This window comes from Balaenoptera ricei, chromosome 1, assembly GCF_028023285.1.
Source record: "Balaenoptera ricei isolate mBalRic1 chromosome 1, mBalRic1.hap2, whole genome shotgun sequence".
NCBI lineage: Eukaryota > Metazoa > Chordata > Mammalia > Artiodactyla > Balaenopteridae > Balaenoptera > Balaenoptera ricei.
The window spans coordinates 53883892-53900142 of record NC_082639.1 but is presented as its reverse complement, the minus strand read 5'-3'; the positions used below and the strand labels follow the sequence as shown (position 1 = coordinate 53900142).

Sequence of the window (16251 nt, the reverse complement as noted above, 5' to 3'; positions counted from 1 at the left end):
GGCTTCTGACCCAACCACGCCCTGACCAAGCAAAACGTAACACTACTTCACTCAGCCGTTTCAGCCATTTTTACCTGAGAGTTGAAAATTTTAAATGTATTAATAGTCACTACTCTAAAAGGGGACTGTAACATAAATTAAATTAGTAGAAGCTCAAAGAAATGTTACATTTTAGAGAGTCCATATTTTAGGGGAAAATATGAAAAAACAATAAAAGTTCTGGTCTCTGTCACCAGTTTGTTATCCGAATTTGAACATATCACTTAACTTCTGCCATTTCTGTTTTATAAAGACAATCCAGTTCCTAGCTAGTATGAGGGTAAAATGAGATAAATCTGTATTAAAAGTGTTATACAAATATGAGAGTTAACAAATATTTGCTGAGCAGCTCCTATACGCTAGGCACTAAGGATCACTTTAACAGCTAACCATGGTTTGTTTCACTACAATGCAGACTCCAATGAATCACTCAACAGCGTTAAGCAGTCCTGCCATCTGATAACTGTTATCAACACCACCAAACAGCAAAGCCCTCAGCCAGATGAAGTATGCCTCAAAGCTATCTGCAGTCCATTTCACCAGGAGTGGGGGTGGCAAAAGAGTCAGTTCTGAGACTGCCTCAATTTCTGATCTTCTCATGGTAGTAGAGAAGGCAGGGGAATTCATTTCAGATTTGGTTACAACCAACAGAGACATGACAACATGCGAGAAGTCTTGAAACCCTCAGTGGATCCACTAGATGAAATGGTTCATATCTTCCCACATTCCACCAATAATTCTACTAAAGAGTCCACATGTTAGAAATCAAAACCCCACTTTTATCTAGGGTATGTATATGTTATTGGTTATCGTACTGGTATTATTAGTAACAAGTATGCCTGCAACAGTTTAGTAACGATTAGGAAAAGCCAATATACCAGCTAGAAGACTTCCATATACCACATATGGAAAATAAATGCTCTAGGTTTTTAGAATTGGTACAATCTAGAGTGAGGATATATGTTCTACCTATATACATAGGGACCACAATATGGGGTTAATGCTTCATGTGGGGAACAAATCTAAACTTTATTTCAAGATTACTATATGCCATAACACTCCATTCAAAGAGGAATTCTATCTCTGGTCTTGATTTTATTAAAACTATGAAAATAACATAAATACTATACTCTCAACTAGAAACTAAGTAATTCAAAAGTTAAAGTTTTGTGACAAGATAACCTAATTAGACAGGTTCTTCTGGAAAAAAGAATTATGTGTTCTGAAATAGAACAGATTTTTAACTGGTTAATATGAAGAAAACAAAGTTGGAAGCTCCCCATACTATCTTCATCATTTCGGTCTATATAAATAAGTATTCTACCTATTGATGGACCTTATGGTAGCACAGGAAACAAACTAAGAGATAATGCAGCAGCAATAAAAAAAAACTCATTTTGTTTCAATAATTACCTAGATATAGTTTAATGTGGGTTTTATGAATAAACAAAGGTACATACTTTTAAAAATCACAAATAAGGATGATGGGAACTGTAGACATATTTCAGACTATGATTATTGCTGCACTGAATCCCCTTAATTAGCTGCAAAGATTAAAAGCCTTTTTATTTTGTCATAGAACACCTTACTCTTCAAATCACATCTGATCTTGTAATACTGAAATTTAAGGTCTCTAATGTCAAACTTTACAATCTACAACTATAAAATCATCACTACCCATTTCATAGAAAAAAGATTGCAAACCTTCTCTATTTTTCATATCAGCCAGCATTGTCTTCAAAAACTTTTAGCTCTTATTTCATACCTTTACAAAATCTAAATAGTCGGCATTGGTTCTTTCTCCACCAAGTCTAACAGGAACTAGAATAATAACAGCTTTGTCATCTGTATTATCAGAGGCCATGGAAGTGCACTGTTTATCAATTACATCAGAACTGTAAACTGAGAAAAACACAATTAATATGTATTAAATTTTATAAAAATGATTTTCAGAAACATTTGTACCCTAATTTCCCCCCCACAATGGCCAGTCATATGATCTCTGACATCACTAACAAGGTCTCAATGAGTTAAAAAATACCTACCTCATTTATGCATTCAATAGATATTTATCAAATAACTACTATATGGCACTGGGTCCTCAGCAGTGAGCAAAATGGAGAAAAACCCCTCCCTCATAAGGCATACCATCTAACACATAGGGAAGTAGACAATAAATAAGTAAAATATAAGATATGTCAGATGATGATAGGTGCTTTCAAGAAAAACAAGGGAGAAAAAGATGGATAAGAAATGTAGAGAAGGGATGCAATTTAAAATAAGGTGGTAGGGAAGTCAAGACTTACAGAAAGAAAGAAACCAAGAAATGCAGATACCTGGGGGGAAGAGATTCCACATAGAAAGATCAGCAAGTGCAAATGTCTTAAAGCAGAAGCATTGCCAGCTTGTTCCAGGAACAAGAGAGCAGTGCCTCTGCAGGGAAGTGAGCAAGGGGTACAATAGTAGAAAATGAGGTTAGGAGATAAAGTTACAGATGGGGAGAGAACGAAGACAGATTGTGGGAAATCTTAAAAGCAATTAATAAAGACTTCAGTCTTTACTTTGAGTGAGATGGGAAGCCGCTGAAGAGATTTTTAGGAAAGGAATGTCCTGCTCTGATTTATACTTTACCAGTCTGGTTCCTGTGTTAACAGACTGCAGAGGGCAATGGCTGAAGCATAGAGAAGTTAGAAAGCCACAGCAGGAACCCAGCAAGAGATGATGGCAGCTTGAACAAAGGCAGTAATTGTCAAGATATGGAACGGTCATGGGATGATCATGTGGAGGTGGTGAAAACTGATCAGTTGAAAATGAAGAACTCCCTAATACATTAAACATAAGATGTGAGAGGAAAAAAGGAGTCATAGATGATTTCAGTGGTTTTCATATAAGCAAACAGAGTAGGCGGGCTGCCATTTACAAAGACATAGAAGACTGTAGGAAGAGAAAATATAGAAAGGAGGAGTGGGAATTCAGTTTCAGACATGCTAAGTTTGAGATATCTATTAGGCATGCAAGCAGGGAGGATGAGTAGGCAGGTAAGGACATAAAAGCCTGCATTTGGGGACAGGTCTGGGATGGAGCTATAAATTTGGGAATTGACAGGACCCAGACGGTACTGTAAAGCTATGAGACTGGGTAAATCCAAATCTGTATACACAGAAAAAAAAGTTGAGATCTAAAGACGTAGCACAACACACCAAGTACTTTAGAGATAGGGGGATAAGGAAGAATCCACACAGGAGCCCGTGAAGGAGCAGACACAATGGTAAAAGGAAAACCTGAAGAGTAGTGTTCTGGAAACTAAGTAAATAAAACATTACAAGGAGTGGGGGAGAAGTCAACAGTGTCAAATGCTGCTGACAGATTGTGAGGTAAAGACTGAGAAGTGACAACTGGATTTAGTGAGATTAAATTATTGACAAGAGTAGTTTTGGTAGAGTGATGGGTATGAGAGCCTAAGTGGATAGTTCAAGAGAAAATGGGTGGATTTGGTGGAAGCAAATACAGACAAAACTTTATTTTGTTTTGTTCAACAAAAAAAATAGTTTTATTCAAAACTTACTTTACACCCATACTCCCTGTCAGCAAACTCTTTTACTCTTCCACAGTTAGCTGATTAACAAATTCTGCCACTGCTGTCCCAGTTCTTCCCTAAATTCCAAATTTAGATTATGAGCTATCATAGTCTCCTGTTCACCTGCTTCCCTATCCTCCACAGTCAGTCTAAACCGAAGCCACAAAAATGGAAAAACAGTTCTTTCCATGTTTCAATTCTGTCATTTTATTTTTGCTAAACTACTCAGTAAAGCCTTCTAATTATAAACCTTTAAATTCTCTCACTTTTCTGAGGCAGTGCACACATGACCATCCCTATCTTCCACTTTCCACTAGTAAAAGTATTTCCACTAGCATATACAAGTTCTTCCTTATCAAATGCTTCTTACCCTTCAGTCTAATTCAACACACATTGATTGATGGCCAACTATTCATTGAAGTTTTCTATGCCAGAGAAATATAAAAGTAAATAAGATCCTTACTTCATAGTGTCTGGCTCAATTGTTTTGGTATTTTTCCTTCACTTTCAACATATGTAAGGGCTATGAAATAATCCAATTCCATAACACAGGCTCACTACAGCAGTGATTGCCAACCAAATGGTTCTGGTACCTTTCCCCTACCCCTGCTACCTTAATAATCATTGATCTACAAGGAGATACAGATAAGCACAAAGTGATATTAAAAGTGAATATATATTTAATAGAGGTACTTCCAAAATGTTACAGAACACAGAATAATAAACTAATTCTACCTGATGGGAGTTGGTAAAGGCTTCACCAAAGGTGTACCTTCGAGCGTGTTCATAAAGAATGAGTAAGAGTTAACAAAAGACATTTTAATAATAAGGGGCATTCTAAGCAGAGGCAATAATATCAGCAAAGACACAGAAAAAAAATAATGATAGTATGCCCAAGGAATGGCTTGCAGGTTGATGGTACTTTGGTGTATCAGCATGGAAGATAGTGTTGAGAGGTGATGCTGGAAATGTAGGTCAAGACAAATGGTAAAGAACTTCATGTGCTTTACATGCTACAATAACTTGAGACTAAATAGACAGTCATTGGTTTTAAATTAAGGGACACAATCAATTTCTTTTGATCAGATGAATGAGAAAAAGAAAAGAAAGATAGGGAAATCAAGTTAAAGTCCAAGTTAGAGATAAGGGTCTGATCTAAATCAATGAGAGTGAAGAAGAGAGAACAGATTTCAGATGCATTTTTTTAAGTATAATTTGTTAAGCTTTGGTTGACTAACTAGATATAAGCAACGAAAAAAGAGTCAAGAATAAGTACGCACGCATGTGGACATGATACTATTAGTGAAGAGAAAATAGAAAGCAAGAAAGGAGTGGTGTAGAGGGGAATGACAGGGTTAATCTTAAACACGCTGAACTTGAAGTGTTTGTAGAACATCCAGTTGGAAATATTTGAAGGACAGCAGAAAATACGAGTTACCTCATATTAACACAAGTAGCACTAGAAATGCAGTTTTAGAAGTCCTAGTATATAGAGCACAGTCCTAACTACTTAAAGGCATGGAAAAATATGCAATTACAAAGGAAGAGAATACAGAATGAGAGGAAGAGAAAATGAATAGAAAGTGGAGCTTTTAAAAACACTAATGAAGATGGGGGTGTGGAGGGGAATTATTAATAGACTCTGGCTTCACCTAGTTCCTAACCTCACAATCTATCAAAATACACTACAGTAATATAAACTCTCCCTTTAGAATTTTAAACATCAGTGTTCAAAATTTTAAGATCTACTTCAAATTACACAAACCACTTAGATATTGAGTAGCTTTGTGTTCTTTAATTAACTAACAATATGTAACGCATAAGACCAAGGCTGATTGATATCAATAAAAGCACAAAAGGCAAATTCATAAATTATTTAATGACTAATTGTTTAAGCACATCCTCTGGCTTAATTAGAACTCTTAACACAGTACATTTTACTTGCAAGATTTCCTACCTGAAAAGCAAATACAGTACCTGCAAAATTCACACACTCATCTGAAAACTTAAAACTTTCATGTTCATATGGCTATAATCATGGCTTATCAGTCTTTCTTAAAAATCCAATTAACCTTAACAAAAGGCCGAACAAAATGCACGTGTATTTGGTAACGATTATATCCACACTATAAACACTAGTCAGTTACCAGGGTAATCACAAGCATTTTGTAAATACCCTTATATTAAACATAATTGAAGTATATTTAACTTTCCCCAAACATATTTTATCCTCTTAACAGCATTTCGGTAAAAAATAAACAACATGAGGTGTTTTATTTTGAAGGCACTTTTATTTTATTAGGAAATTAAGGTCTCTATTTTATCCCCAATAGAGTTTCAAAATTACTATAGATACTGGTCATTAAACAGAATACCCATAACAATAAAACAAAGCAACATTCTGGACAATAGCTGCATCATGATCAGATGATTTACTGAAGGACTAGTGAGAAACAAATCAAATAGAGAATTTTCCTTCCTTGAAACACATCCCCAATGAGATGAGACTTGGCAGACATGCACCCCAAGTATATACCTATGTTAAATTTTCCCACCTATCTTTTTTAAGTAGTCATTTTAAATATTGAAATTTTCCTTAAGAACTTATTTTAATATTGCAACTAATAATTCATAGTATATATTCAATCAAGAAATATTTAATCAGTGCCTATACAGGGTGCAATGTAGGAACAAAAATGTGTAAAACATGGTCCCTACTTTCATCATTTACAGTATAATTGGGATAAGCTAAATACTTATGAAAAATCTAATTATAAATGGTATTGGGAAAACTGGACAGCCACATGCAAAAGAATAAAATTGGACCACTATCTTATACCATACACAATAATTAAATCAAAATCGATCATCAAAGATTTGAACACAAGACCTGAAACCACAAACTCCTAGAAGAAAACAGGTAGCCAGCTCCTTGACATTGGTCTTGGTGATAATTTTTTTAATTTGACACCACAAGGCAACAAAAGCAAAAATAAACAAATGAGAATACATCAAACTAAAAAGCTTCTGTCCAGCAAAGGAAACCATCAACAAAATGGAAAGGTAACTTACCAAATAGAAGAAAATATTTGCAATCATAAATCTGATAAGGGGTTAATATCCAAAATATACAAAGAACTCACATAATTCAACATCAAAAAAATAAATAATCCAATTAAAAAAATGGGCAGAAGATCTGAAGAGACATTTTTCCAAAGAAGCCATACAAATGGCTAACAGGTACATGAAAAGGTGCTCAACATCACTAATCATCAGAGAAATGCAAATCAAACCACAAGATATCATCTCACACCTGTTAGAATGGTTATTATCAAAAAGACAAGAAACAACAAATGTTGTTGAAGATGTGGAGCAAAGGGAACCCTTGTGCACTGTTGCTGAGAATGTAAGTTGGTGCAGCCACTATGGAAAACAGTACAGTGGTTCCTCAAAAAATTAAAAATAGAACTACAATGTGATCCAGCAATTCAACTTCTGGGTATTTATCTGAAGAAAACGAAACCACTATCTCAAAAAGATAAAAGCACCCCTTTAATCACTGTAGCATTATTTACAATAGCCAAAATATGGAAACAACCTAAGTGTCCATCAATGGATAATGGATAAAGAAAATGTGGTACGTATATACAGTGGAATATTATTTAGCCATAAAAAGAATGAAATCTTGCCATTTGTGACAACATGCATAGACCTTGAGGGTGTTATGCTAAGTGAAATAAGTCAGACAGAGAAAGACACGTACTGTATGATCTCACTTATACGTGGACTCTAAAAAGCAAAACAAAATGAATAAACAAAACACCAAGCTCACAGATACACAGAACAGACTGATGGCTGGCAGAAGTGGGATGGGGGGACACAATGAGTGAAGGGCGCTAAAAGGTACAACTGCCAGCTATAAGATAAATAAGTCATAAGGATATAATGTACAGCATGGGGATGGGCACTATAGTTAATAATACTGTATTGTATATTTGAAAGTTCTCATCACAAGAAAAAAAATTTTCTAACTATGTATGGTGACGGATGCTAACTAGACTAATTATGGTGATCATTCACAATATATACAAATATTGAATCATTATGTTATACATCTGAAACTAATATAATGTTATATATCAATTATACCTAAATTTTTAAAAAGGTTTGACCAAATAAATGGATAAAAAGTAGAATTATATAATACATTCCTCACCTGTACAATCTTGCGCAACATAAATAGTTATTCCTTGTAAATCTGGGTGTCTTGCTTCTTCAACTGCTTTTCTAAGAAAATAACAAGCATTATCCTTTAAAATCCTAACTAACATTTCCAGTTAATAACCAAAGATTAAATTTAAGGGAAAAGAAAGCCATCATTTTCTTGACTTTCCTATTTACCCTATAGCATCTGCTTTCAAAACTATCATCTGAATGGTATCAAAAATCAAGTCAATTTTTTCAAAGTAGAATATTACATAAAATTACTCAAAAAACATTAAAACATAAGTTTAAAAAACATATTTTAAAATTCTTGGGTACAAAGGTGTGAACCCCACCCTGCCCCCCAAAAAAGAATTTCTCTCAAACTCACCTGGCTATATTAAATGTTTTCTACCCAGTGGTATTACAATATGCTTCAAGGTTTGCTTCATATTAACTGACATTACTGACTAGCAAAGTATGATTGTCCTCTGGTACATTTATGAAAGATTTTTTCTTTTCTTTAAACAATAGCATGACCTTTTTCCTTCATTCAAAAACCTATATGACCTGAACAAATGAATTTTCTACTTTCAAGTCTTAGAATTCTATAAGTAAAACTGCAAATTGAAAAATATTTCCAAGTGAGTACAATATTCTCAATGGTGCACATGAAGTGAGAAAAAAAATCACAATAATATATGTAAAAGGAAATCACACAAATTGTGGAAAAATACTTTTATTTAACTGTATCTTTATAATTTTTTAACTTAACATGCCTTATTATGCATGTTTGTATGTGTTAATATAAAAGAGGGATGGGAAAACCATGGCCCATAGTCCAAGCATGACCTGTGGCCTGTTTTTGTACAGCCTGCAAGCTAAGAATGGTTTTTACAGTTTTCAACGACTGTAAAACAAAAAAAGAAAAAAAAGAGCAAAATAAGCAATAGAGCCCTTATATAGCCTGCAAAGCCTAAACTATTTACCATTAGGCCTTTTACAGAAAAAGTGTTCTGATCCCTGGGGTACAGAACATAACATCTTGAAGAGTAGAAACCATGCTTTTATGATTATGTTTTTATACATGTCATACCAAGCTGGACTTGACGTTATTAACAATCCATTTAATAATATTAGGCAACTACTTTTTCAACTATAAGCATCTGACCTATAAAATATAAAAGCCTGTTAATAAGCAAAAAAAACCTTTGTACTAATTTGGATTTTGTATATTATTCTAAATAGACTAAATTTACTATAACATGCTGTACTTGGATGACAATATTAATGATTCAGTTAATAATAATAGTGGGACACAATAAATAAGACAATTTTTTTAAAAACTTAAGTAGCATCCAAATAATTGGCACATAAAAAGCTAAAGTATAGTGAAATTTGACTTTCGACTTTTTTCTAACTACTCTGAATGTCACAGACACTTTATTTTACTATGATATAATTATAATATTAATAGTCCCATACATTTACAATTCACAAGAATTTGATGTGTGCAAAGAAATGCTGAAAACATCAATTTTAGCTCTTGACATTTCATTACACTATCAGTACATTACAGCCCACAGGTTACACTATTAAAAAAAAAAAACTATAATGTTATGCATGTTCCAAGGTTGAAAGAGTTGTTAGTTTTTAGAACATTTCAATAAGGTAGTCTAATGAAAACCTGGTTAGAAGGAGACCTTGGGTATCTATACCTATGAGCAAAAGAAGAAAAATTTGTCAGTAGATAAATTAAATGTAACTAGAGTCACAACATGTCTTGTTTTTTCCCTAACAGTAAATGAAAGCTACTTTATGAATATTCTCATACAGTTAGACTTTAAAAGTTCCAATAATACATATGCACTGCAAAAATCACTATCTCTGAGCCTGAGGACCTCTGTCACAAGATGAAAGATTTTAAAACAATTTTACCTTAAAATGTGAGCAACCACAGCTGGTCCATACCAATCTCCAGCTTTTTTCCCAGACTTCTTTCCATATTCTATTAGTTGATGTAAACCAAAGAGAGCCAAGCGGGAATCACCAAACCAAGAGATGATTTTCCTGTGATAAATTTCATTTTGCATTTCACGATCATCAGAATATCTCCTGATTGTTTCCTTCAGAGAAATTGTTTTGAGTTCTCTTTCCACTGAAAGCGATGTTTCGAATGATGCAGTAAATTTTTTTACAGTGTTGGAAGTCCATGATTCAGAGTCTGAATTTTCAATGTTCAAAGCATCAGGCCAGGTCCAAGCTATAGCAGTTCCAAAGCAAGGTGTTCAGATCTTTTAAATAGTTAGACTTTAACAATTCTACTAAAATAAGTATGTAGCATTTAAAGTCATATGGGTTACTAAACTAAAATAGCAAAGTCAGAAATAGGCAAATTTATAGTGACAGAAAGTAGATTAATGGCTGCCTATAGGGAAGGAGGGGTATTGGGAATGACAGCTAATGGGTATGAGGTTTCTTTGGGGGAAGATGAAAATGTCCTAAAATTAGATTATGGGGATAATTGTAGAACTCTGTAAATATACTAAAAACCACTGAATTGTTGTTCACTTTAAATGAATGAAATTATGGTATGTTGATTATATCTAAATATAGCTGTGTAAAAAAACAAATAAAGGTACAAGCAGAGGAAACATGCCAATATGCCAATGATGTTTACTTTTGAGTTGAAATATTATTCTCCGGACTTTTCTGTAGTTTCTAAAGTTTTTTAAATGGGTATATATTACATATAATCAGGAAAAAATTACCGAAATGAAAGAGAAAAAATAGTAAACTTAGGTACAAATGGACAATTCTGGAATATGTTTTTCTTTCTTTTCTTTTTTTTGACAGTGCTAAGGTGGCATAAAGACTTTTGTATTCCATTACCAGTACTGCTCACCAGACATCCAGTCTTGACTACCCAAAGGCACAATAAACATATTCACTAACAATGATAGTATTTATGAGAGTTTAACTTCAGAAAGTGGATTTTGTTTTGGTTATATGTTAAAATAGAAGTTTGACCATGGAAGTTTAATACTTCTTTGCAAGGTGTTTTTTTTCTCATACAGTCCTTTCAAAATAACTTTATTATTTAGGGAATAACATCAATTCTCTAGTAAATGAAGTTAATAAATGAAGTCATTAGAGATCAAAGATTCCCCCCCAAATCAATTATATCACTACCTCACTGTTTTCAATAACACAACAGTCCCCAAAAATTCACGTAATTTCAAGCTAACAAAATGAGTCACAGATTCAGAGACCTAGTCAGGAGTGTGAAAAGTATTCCAATTCTTGTCCATGACTGCATGAGACTATAAATAAATCATCCCAGAAAAAGCTAAAAAATTCCTTTTCCTTGCAATATCCACACTGCTCTTGAATAAACATTCTCTCCAAATGATCTCATCAATAATCCCTACAGGGCTTCCCTGGTGGCACAGTGGTTAAGAATCCGCCTGCCAATGCAGGGGACACGGGTTCGTGCCCCAGTCGGGGAATATCCCACATGCCGCGGAGCAACTAGGCCCGTGAGCCACAACTACTGAGCCTGCACGTCTGGAGCCTGTGCTCCGCAACGGGAGAGGCCGCGACAGTAAGAGGCCAGTGCACCGTGATGAAGAGTGGCCCCCGCTCGCCGCAGCTAGAGAAAGCCCTCGCACAGAAACGAAAACCCAACACAGCCAAAAATAAACAAATAAATAAATAAATATTAAAAAAAATAATTATAATCTCTACAGAAAGGTTATTAAATATTTGCCATGCACTGAAGAAAACTGTCTGACACTTAAAAAAATAAAACGACACTTACTAATAACCAGATATGATAGCCTATAATGGTAAACTAAAATCCTCCAACAAATATACACATTATATAAAAACGAACTAATAGAAATGGTAAGAAAGGTGGCACATTGGAAAAAATATATGTAAGTTAGTATCAATGACATTTCTGAGAGTCTAAAAGTCTAAGCATGATGACCTTATTAAGAAAATGCCCTAATCAATTTAACTGATTATAATCACATTTATAAAGATAAAAATAATTTTAAAGCATAAAACTGTAAAATTTCTTAAGATTTAAATAATGTAGGGCTTCCCTGGTGGCGCAGTGGTTGAGAATCTGCCTGCCAATGCAGGGGACACAGGTTCGAGCCCTGGTCTGGGAAGATCCCACATGCCGCGGAGCAGCTAGGCCCGTGAGCCACAATTACTGAGCCTGCGCGTCTGGAGCCTGTGCTCCGCAACAAGAGAGGCCACGACAGTGAGCGGTCCGCGCACCGCGATGAAGAGTGGCCCCCGCTCGCCGCAACTAGAGAAAGCCCTCGCACAGAAACGAAGACCCAACACAAGCCATAAATAAATAAACAAATAAAAAAAAATTAAAAAAAAAAAAAGATTTAAATAATGTAAAAACATTAACTGCTCGAGCAACAGTCAGCTCTACCCACCACTAGAGCCTCCCATCAAGCCTCTTAGATAGCCTCAACCACCAGAGGGCAGACAGCAGAAGCAAGAAAAACTACAATCCTGCAGCCTGTGGACCAAAAACCACAGTTACAGAAAGATAGACAAGATGAAAAGGCAGAGGGCTATGTACCAGATGAAGGAACAAGAAAAACCCCCAGAAAAACAACTAAATGAAGTGGAGATAGGCAACCTTCCAGAAAAAGAATTCAGAATAATGATAGTGAAGATGATCCAGGACCTCGGAATAAGAATGGAGGCAAAGATCAAGAAGATGCAAGAAATGATTAACAAAGACCTAGAAGAATTAAAGAATAAACAAACAGAGATGACCAATACAATAACTGAAATGAAAACTACACTAGAAGGAATCAATAGCAGAATAACTGAGGCAGAAGAACGGATAAGTGACCTGGAAGACAGAATGGTGGAATTCACTGCTGCGGAACAGACTAAAGAGAAAAGAATGAAAAGAAATGAAGACAGCCTAAGAGACCTCTGGGACAACATTAAACGCAACAACATTCACATTATAGGGGTCCCAGAAGGTGAAGAGAGAGAGAAAGGACCAGAGAAAATATTTGAAGAGATTATAGTCGAAAACTTCCCTAACATGGGAAAGGAAATAGCCAAGCAAGTCCAGGAAGTGCAGAGAGTCCCATACAGGATAAACCCAAGGAGAAACATACCAAGACACATAGTAATCAAAGTGGCAAAAATTAAAGACAAAGAAAAATTATTGAAAGCAGCAAGGGAAAAACGACAAATAACATACAAGGGAACTCCCATAAGGTTAACAGCTGATTTCTCAGCAGAAACTCTGCAAGCCAGAAGGGAGTGGCAGGATATACTTAAAGTGATGAAAGGGAAGAACCTACAACCAAGATTACTCTACCCGGCAAGGATCTCATTTAGATTTGATGGAGAAATCAAAAGCTTTACAGACAAGCAAAAGCTAAGAGAATTCAGCACCACCAAACCAGCTCTACAACAAATGCTAAAGGAACTTCTCTAAGTGGGAAACACAAGAGAAGAAAAGGACCTACAAAAACAAACCCAAAACAATTCAGAAAATGGTCATAGGAACATACATATCGATTATTACCTTAAACGTGAATGGATTAAATGCCCCAACCAAAAGACATAGACTGGCTGAATGGATACAAAAACAAGACCCATATATATGCTGTCTACAAGAGACCCACTTTAGACCTAGGGACACATACAGACTGAAAGTGAGGGGATGGAAAAAGATATTCCATGCAAATGGAAATCAAAAGAAAGCTGGAGTAGCTATACTCATATCAGATAAAATAGACTTTAAAATAAAGAATGTTACAAGAGACAAGGAAGGACACTACATAATGATCCAGGGATCAATCCAAGAAGAAGATATAACAATTATAAATATATATGCACCCAACATAGGAGCACCTCAATACATAAGGCAACTGCTAACAGCTATAAAAGAGGAAATCGACAGTAACACAATAATAGTGGGGGACTTTAACACCTCACTTACACCAATGGACAGATCATCCAAAATGAAAATAAATAAGGAAACAGAAGCTTTAAATGACACAATAGACCAGATAGATTTAATTGATATATATCGGACATTCCATCCAAAAACAGCAGATTACACGTTCTTCTCAAGTGCGCACGGAACATTCTCCAAGATAGATCACATCTTGGGTCACAAATCAAGCCTCAGTAAATTTAAGAAAATTGAAATCATATCAAGCATCTTTTCTGACCACAATGCTATGAGATTAGAAATGAATTACAGGGAAAAAAACGTAAAAAGGACAAACACATGGAGGCTAAACAATACGTTACTAAATAACCAAGAGATCACTGAAGAAATCAAAGAGGAAATCAAAAAATACCTAGAGACAAATGACAATGAAAACACAACGACCCAAAACCTATGGGATGCAGCAAAAGCAGTTCTAAGAGGGAAGTTTATAGCTATACAAGCCTACCTAAAGAAACAAGAAAAAGCTCAAGTAAACAATCTAACCTTACACTTAAAGAAACTAGAGAAAGAAGAACAAACAAAACCCAAAGTTAGCAGAAGGAAAGAAATCATAAAGATCAGAGCAGAAATAAAAGAAATAGAAACAAAGAAAACAATAGCAAAGATCAATAAAACTAAAAGTTGGTTCTTTGAGAAGATAAACAAAATTGATAAGCCATTAGCCAGACTCATCAAGAAAAAGAGGGAGAGGACTCAAATCAATAAAATCAGAAATGAAAAAGGAGAAGTTACAACAGACACTGCAGAAATACAAAGCATCCTAAGAGACTACTACAAGCAACTTTATGCCAATAAAATGGACAACCTGGAAGAAATGGACAAATTCTTAGAAAGGTATAACCTTCCAAGACTGAACCAGGAAGAAATAGAAAATATGAACAGACCAATCACAAGTAATGAAATTGAAACTGTGATTAAAAATCTTCCAACAAACAAAAGTCCAGGACCAGACGGCTTCACAGGTGAATTCTATCAAACATTTAGAGAAGAGCTAACACCCATCCTTCTCAAACTCTTCCAAAAAATTGCAGAGGAAGGAACACTCCCAAACTCATTCTATGAGGCCACCATCACCCTGATACCAAAACCAGACAAAGACACTACAAAAAAAGAAAATTACAGACCAATATCACTGATGAATATAGATGCAAAAATCCTCAACAAAATACTAGCAAAGAGAATCCAACAACACATTAAAAGGATCATACACCACGATCAAGTGGGATTTATCCCAGGGATGCAAGGATTCTTCAATATACGCAAATCAATCAATGTGATACACCATATTAACAAATTGAAGAATAAAAACCATATGATCATCTCAATAGATGCAGAAAAAGCTTTTGACAAAATTCAACACCCATTTCTGATAAAAACTCTCCAGAAAGTGGGCATAGAGGGAACCTACCTCAACATAATAAAGGCCATATATGACAAACCCACGGCAAACATCATTCTCAATGGTGAAAAACTGAAAGCATTTCCTCTAAGATCAGGAACGAGACAAGGATGTCCACTCTCACCACTATTATTCAACATAGTTTTGGAAGTCCTAGCCACGGCAATCAGAGAAGAAAAAGAAATAAAAGGAATACAAATTGGAAAAGAAGAAGTAAAACTGTCACTGTTTGCGGATGACATGATACTATACATAGAGAATCCTAAAACTGCCACCAGAAAACTGCTAGAGCTAATTAATGAATATGGTAAAGTTGCAGGATACAAAATTAATGCACAGAAATCTCTTGCATTCCTATACACTAATGATGAAAAATCTGAAAGAGAAATTATGGAAACACTCCCATTTACCATTGCAACAAAAAGAATAAAATACCTAGGAATAAACCTACCTAGGGAGACAAAAGACCTGTATGCAGAAAACTATAAGACACTGATGAAAGAAATTAAAGATGATACCAACAGATGGAGAGATATACCATGTTCTTGGATTGGAAGAATCAACATTGTGAAAATGAGTATACTACCCAAAGCAATCTACAGATTCAATGCAATCCCTATCAAATTACCAATGGCATTTTTTACTGAGCTAGAACAAATCATCTTAAAATTTGTATGGAGACACAAAAGACCCCGAATAGGCAAAGCAGTCTTGAGGCAAAAAAATGGAGCTGGAGGGATCAGACTCCCTGACTTCAGACTATACTACAAAGCTACAGTAATCAAGACAATATGGTACTGGCACAAAAACAGAAACATAGATCAATGGAACAAGATAGAAAGCCCAGACATTAACCCACGCACCTATGGTCAACTAATCTATGACAAAGGAGGCAAAGATATACAATGGAGAAAAGACAGTCTCTTCAATAAGTGGTGCTGGGAAAACTGGACAGCTACATGTAAAAGAATGAAATTAGAATACTCCCTAACACCATACACAAAAATAAACTCAAAA

General features: G+C 35.1%; 1 protein-coding gene across 1 annotated transcript in view; it reads right to left on the bottom strand.

The window, feature by feature from the left end:
* ATG4C (autophagy related 4C cysteine peptidase) overlaps positions 1 to 16251 on the bottom strand; it is a 98448-nt gene that overhangs the window by 21806 nt on the left and 60391 nt on the right. Inside the window, exons 5-7 of the mRNA XM_059899073.1 lie at positions 9758 to 10082; positions 7833 to 7903; positions 1805 to 1941 (exon numbers count right to left, since the gene is read on the bottom strand). Coding sequence (XP_059755056.1) covers positions 1805 to 1941; positions 7833 to 7903; positions 9758 to 10082 — 533 coding nt within the window. The remainder of the gene's footprint in view (positions 1 to 1804; positions 1942 to 7832; positions 7904 to 9757; positions 10083 to 16251) is intronic.